General features: G+C 39.8%; 1 protein-coding gene across 1 annotated transcript in view; it reads left to right on the top strand.

Moving 5' to 3' along the window:
• Positions 1–1,656: 1,656 nt before the first annotated feature.
• ABCB1 (ATP binding cassette subfamily B member 1) overlaps positions 1,657–6,499 on the top strand; it is a gene marked incomplete at both ends in the record, with an annotated part of 97,776 nt that continues 92,933 nt past the window's right edge. The window contains one exon of the mRNA XM_080701192.1: positions 1,657–1,721. Within this exon, the coding sequence (XP_080557318.1) occupies positions 1,657–1,721 (65 nt within the window). The remainder of the gene's footprint in view (positions 1,722–6,499) is intronic.

Below are 6,499 nucleotides of genomic sequence, written 5' to 3'. Positions count from 1 at the left end.
GAACAAAATCATGTCATTTGCAGAAAAATGGATAGAACTGAAAAATACTGTGCTGAGTGAGATCAGTCAGTCTCAGGCAGTCGAGGGTCATCTGTATTCTCTCATTTGTGGAAGCTGGAGAGAAAATGGGGTCTTCAGATAAACAAGGAGAGAAGGAATAAAGTAATGAAAGGATATTAGGGAAGGGGGAAGAGGAGGGAATAGGAGATTGAGGGAAGAAACAGATAAAAAAATGTGATGTTCATATCTGAAGGCATTGCCATCAAGCTCACTAACGTACCTAGAAAGAGATGGGGTGAGCTTGTGGGATGTGGAGAGAAATTCACCAATGTTGTGTGCATGGCTGTGTGCGTCACTCTTGCTATGATGTATATTAAAATGCACTAATAAACATGTTTAAAAAAACCCAAAGAACATCTCTACCCCCAAAAATGCCCATCTTCATATACATATTCAAACACCTTTTAAAATTTTCCTCCTGTTTATTTACTTTTTATACTTTTATTGGCTCATTATTGGCTCACATCATAATGTAGTTCATTGTGATAGTGACATACAAGCACACTGCACTTGGTGATCCCCCACCCCACTCCCACCACAGGTCCCTCCCCAGCGCCCTCTTTCCTCATACAAGATATTGGGATTGGCATTGGCATTCTCACATATGTACAAAATATTAGTAGAAGAAAGACTCTTGCAGAATTAAAAAAAAAATTTTTTTTTGTTTACTGGAATTGAATTGCAGTACATTTTACCTCTCAGATAAGCAGGGTATTGCTAAATTGCTGCCATCCACCCTCCTGTCTCATCTCCCAGCCTTTTTAGAGGTGCCGCAAAACCAATGGTTTCTCTACATATATAGACTTCTATCGATGGAGACACGTGGAGACCTGGCTCTCTAAGTGTCTACCTGAGGATTCGGGCGATGTGGATTTCTCTACTCGCCCTTTGCAGAAGAGCAAAGAAAGCGAGGACTTTCCTCTTGGAAATCCAACCTGTTTCTCAATCCACATTCACTGTAGCCCGGGATCCACCCGGGTGCGGAGGCTGATTGGCTGGCCGGACCGAGCAGGGCAGGGGCGGGCGCACACCCGCTCACTCTCCCCGCTACAGGAAGCCCGGGCGCATTAGAGCAGCGGTTCCCAGGAGCTCAAAGAACCTGAGGCCACAGTCCATCTGTTCTGCCCCAATCCACGTCCGGGTGGGCGTCTTAAAGAAAAGCTGGAGGTAAGGGCGCTCCAAGTTAGGGACTGGAAGGTGGGCAGTTCCCAGGAAGAGCTGGGATGTCCAATTTCTTGAACAGGTCCCCAGGGGAGAAAGGCTTCTGGGAGGATGTCAAAGGTTCTTCTAGGCAAGTCCGTGGTGACAGAAGTGGGGTGAGCCCTAGCCCTCACTGGAGCCGGCTGTCCCCAGCGATCCGCAGGAACCACCCGGCCTCGGGCGGAGGCGGAGGCAGCATCGCCCGCGGCGGAGGGGACCGGGCGCGGGAGGACGAGGTCCAGGACCCGCAGCCGCGCTGACTCTGCGGGTGCGGCCCGCGCGGGGGAGGTCGCCTGGCCGCCCTCGGGCTGCAGGGGGGAAGAAGAGATGCTCTCCCTTCTGGCTCCTGCGAACCAGGTATCTGGCTAATGGATTGTGGTGTCTCCTCAGGTCGCGATGGATCACGAAGGGGACCACAGTGTTAAAGCGGGGAAGAACTTCTTGAAGTTTGGCAAAAAAAGGTAGCCGCTTAGTTTCGCTTTTCATAGTTTACTGGGCTTCAGTGATTTGGGCCGCTCTTGTCTAGCCTTCAGCTCCGAAATAAATGATGGGTAGTGGCAATGATGCCTTTAGTCTTAAGAAATGCAAGCCAGCCTTTGGAAGCAGTCCTCCTGCATTGAGCAGAAGTTGGTTGGCCTTAACTTTTGCATTCTGCTCGGTCTCGGTGAGGCTCTTTTCCAGCTTCCTGGACTCAAATGCGCCATTAGGCACATCTTTTACATTTTATATTATTATTATTATTATTATTATTAATTATTATTATTAATTATTATTATCTTTCTGTTTTGCAAGCTATATTGAACGCGCACACACCTGAGCCCTATGCTGCTCGATCTCTGCTCTGTGGTCCAGTAAACTGTATCTGATAAGAGCTACATAAACATCACATGTTCGCAGCATGGCAGGTGGAACAGAAGGCCACCGTGACATTTAGGTTATTGTTGTTTTAACTGTCAAAGATTATATATAAAATTGGTAATGCAACCACAGAGAAAAACATGTTGATCATAGTGCTCTGCCTACATGGGACATTTTAAACATCATTCAATAGATTCATGATTAATAGAAAATTATAGATTGTACGATAAAACCAATTGTCTATTACTAAAAGCAAGCTTTTCAGTATAATAAGTACAAATACGTAGATAAAATGTTTTAAAATGTTAAACTTGAACTTGAAACTTCATAATGAATTCATGATTTTTAAAATGGTTCTTTTTAAGTCCACTGAAAGGGACAATAAAAATAAGTGCTCTTAGTGTCAGATCTCGATTTCTGGATACCATTCCTCACTAGAAGGAATGAGCACACCATAGAAAAGTCACTAATTTCAGCCAGGTCTGGGGAAGGGAAAATACAAATGTCAGCCTGAGATATCTTGTAGTACCCAAAACCAAGGAAGCGAAGGTTAAGGGGATAGCCCAAAGACACAAGAGCAGGTCCAAAGAGGCGTTCGCTGACCATATCTAAGACAATTTCAGTATCAAAGAAAATAATAACCATAGTTGATTTTGAAATACCAAATACAATTCATATGATGTATCCTTAATATTTTTAGAGGAGGGAAACTGAAAGAGGATGTATGAGAGAGAGAAATATAAAGGAAGCTTCTTTATAGAAAATGCAGTGATCATGTTGAAATCTGCATTATCACTAATGCAAGCAAGGATTGTTAGTGGATCCTAAGCCATGCAGAAAAAAGTCACATCTAATAATTATTTCCATAATTCCTACTAATGGGAAGAAGGAAACATATACTTTTTCAGTGAGAGATGTTGTAGTTGGCACCTTAACAAGTGATCAGACTTAGAATCACTTATGATGGAACACACTGTGAGTTACTTAAGCACACAATGGAATTTAAGTACATAAGACTACATAAATAGTATGTTTTCAAAAAACGTCTAGACTGTGGAGAAACCCAATAAAAATATAATATGAGGTGTATTTGTAATCTTACTCTACACTTAAAATAAGATAAAATTAATTTTATTTTATTTTGCGGGTCTGGGATGAAACCCAGAGGCATTTGACCTCTGAGCTACAACCCCTGCCCAATTTTTTATTCCTTATTTTGAAACAGGGTCTAACTGAGTTGCAAAAGGCCTCACTAAGTAGCTGAGGCTGTCCTCGAACTGTGATCCTTCGGTCTCAGCCTCCCAAATGCTTGGATTACAAGCGTGCGCCACCACGCCCAGTTGATAAAATTAATTTTAAATATTAATGAAATAATATACTCAAATATAATCATTTTTAATTTTTAATAAGATAATTTACACTCTCTTTTTATACTATGTCCTCCAATCTGGTGTGTATTTTACATGCAGCATATATTTTCATTTGTATTCAGTTTGGGACACATATATCCAAGATGTGGGATATTTATAACTGTTCTTGTACCCTCAAAATTATTTTTAAGAATGGAGAACTCCGGGCATGGTGGCACACACTTGTAATCCCCGCGCTTGGGAGGCAGAGACAGGAGGATCGCGCTGGTTCGGAGCCAGCCTCGCTGGTTTAAGAGACCCTGTTTCCACATAAAGTTAAAAAATAGGTCTGGGAGTGTAGCCCGTGGGAGTGTAGCCCGGAGGTAGAAGGGCTTCCAGGAACCCCAGTACCACCAAAAAAAAAAAAAAAAAAAAAAAAAAGAATGGAGAACTTCTAAATTAAGAGATATACCACTAAGTGTAATGCAGGAAAACTGTGATGTAACTAAAAGAGAAAAAAAGCCTAAGGAAAACATTCTTGGGAAAATGAATATGTATTGGCTATTAATAGCAAAATTGCTATTACTTTTCTTAGATGTGATGATAATATATGAAGAACGTGTGATTATTGCTACAGGCTAAATATTAACAAATGACAATATGTGCTTTCTTATACTTAGGAAATTTGGTCAAAATGCTAGTAACTGATGAATCTAGGTAAATTATGGGTATTCATTGTACTGTTTTTATTTTTTTGTTTATTGAAATTTTTCATGTTGAAAATTTTTTACATAAACAAAGAAAAAACCCCATAAAGCAAAGGGTAGATATTTTACTTTTTAACTTTTTTTTTAAACTTGGTAGTTTAGGAAGTATGTTCTTAAGAACCAAACACTTATGTGTATTTGAGTAAGAATTATTGAGGATATATGGAAGGAAGTAGTATAGAAAATTGTTTGATCCTGCACATATCTTCATTTCAGTATTGGTTCTATCATAGCTGACAAACTTTTTTTCAAACTAAACATTATTTTAGTTAAAGTAGTTCTTATTAAATTGCGTTCATCACCCATGACTTTTAATCTGGTGTGTGTGTGTGTGTGTGTGTGTGTGTGTGTGTGTGTGTGTGTGTGTGTTACTGAGGATTAAGACCAGGATTCTACCTTGGAGTTACACCCCCAGCTTTTTTTAGGGTTTATTTTGAAACAAGGTCTCCTTAGGTTGCCGAGAATCTTGCTAAATTTCTGAGACTGTCCTTGAACCTGTGACCCTCCTGTTTTAGCCTCCCAAGTACTGGGATTAGAAGTCTGTGCCACCACACCTGGCTTAATCTGCTTTTAAAATTACATATTGTAACAGAAGATGGTGAAGACGCATTTGGCATTGCTATTTGATAATGCTGAGATAATACAGTTATCTGGGATATCTGTATTTGCAAAAAATCTTAATTAAAATGATGGTTCAGCCTCAGCTACTTAGTGAGACCCTCAACAATTTAGTAAGACCATATTTCAAAACAAAAACTAAGCCAGGCATGGTGACACACACCTATAATCTTCAGTACTTGGGAAGCTAAGACAGGAGGTTCAAGGACAGCCTCCGTAAGTAGTGACACTCTCAGCAACCTAGTGAAACCCTGTTTCAAAACAAAAAATAAGCTGAATATGGTAACACATATTTGAAATCCCAGTACTTGGGAGGCTGAGACAGGAGGATCACAGGTTGCCAGCCAGCCTCAGCTACTTAGTAAAGCCCTCTGCAATTCAGTGAGACCCTGTTTCAAAAAATATAAAGACTAAAAAATAGGACTGGGGGTGTGGCTCGGTGATAGAATGCCTCTGGGTTCCATCCCTAGTGCTGCAGTAAATAAATAAATAAATAAATAAATAAATAAATAAATAAATAAATAAATAAATGGCTGGGACTGTAATAAGGAGGTAGAACACCCCTGCGTATAACCCACAGTACCAAAAAAAAAAAAAAAAAAAAGAAAGAAAAAGAAAGAAAGAAAAAGAAAACTCTTAAAACCAAAGCAAGATGTTTGATGAGCCACTTGTTTTTCAGGTGCTGTGTTTTGTGCTGAGGGAGATCAGTGAGTTTCTGAGTTGGGGTGAAAGTTCATCTGAAAGTATCCCTCCGATGCAGTATTGAGAAGTGTGAGGCCACACCTTACAGCCTGGTCATCCAGACAGACTCACTTTGCAGTTCCCCTCTTAGCTTTGTTCCAGCCGTGGGACCTTGGACAAATTAGTTAACTCTTCTGTGGTTTTCTCTTCTCCAAAGAAGGACAAAAATGTGCCTTCCTCAAAATTGTTTACAAATCCTGTATGGACAATGCTTACATAGCCAGTGCCTAGGATAGTAAAAGTTCTCTAAAGTAACATCAGTTTGAGAGAACAAAAAGCTAATTAAATTAGCCAAGAGCTAAAATTGCACTATTTATGTTCATTTCCCTCCCTCATTCTGGTTCCAGAGATACTGAAACCAGGCCTTTACTGGGAATAGGGTGGGACCAAACCTGAAGATGTTTGTGTATTTATGTGCCTCTTACATCACTCCAAAGCCAAGGAAGAGTCAACTCTGGATTTTTTCTTTAAAAGTCATCTTACCTCTCTTGACCTCACTTGGTGTAAAGAACAAAGACAAAGATGAATTTACTTTTGAACTTAAAAATCTGTGCAAAAATAATGCTATTCTTTTTAAAATATTTTTTCTTTTATATATGCAAAAAAATGTAGATGAGCCTGGTTTGTTACAGTTATTTTGCTTTCACTTCTGTTATATGAGTGGAAAAATTAGACTAATTTAGACTGAGTTAGATTCATTTGGCTCTGGGCCCAAAATTATAGTTGACCTTTTCATGCCAAAGGACAGCTTTTTGACAGTTTACAGAGTATCTTTTTTGGGGGCCATAGCTTTTCTAGGTTACATTTATTTTCATAATGGTCCACTTACAGCTCCAGACATCCTTTCAGAATTAGATTTACTCAAAGAATGATTGAATTACTTTTTTATTAGGCTAGTTATGCCCA

The sequence above is a fragment of the Muscardinus avellanarius genome (assembly GCF_963383645.1).
Source record: "Muscardinus avellanarius genome assembly, chromosome: 9".
In the NCBI taxonomy this organism is placed as follows: Eukaryota; Metazoa; Chordata; class Mammalia; order Rodentia; family Gliridae; genus Muscardinus; species Muscardinus avellanarius.
Note: the sequence above shows the minus strand (reverse complement) of the source record. Positions and strands in the feature narration are given on the sequence as shown.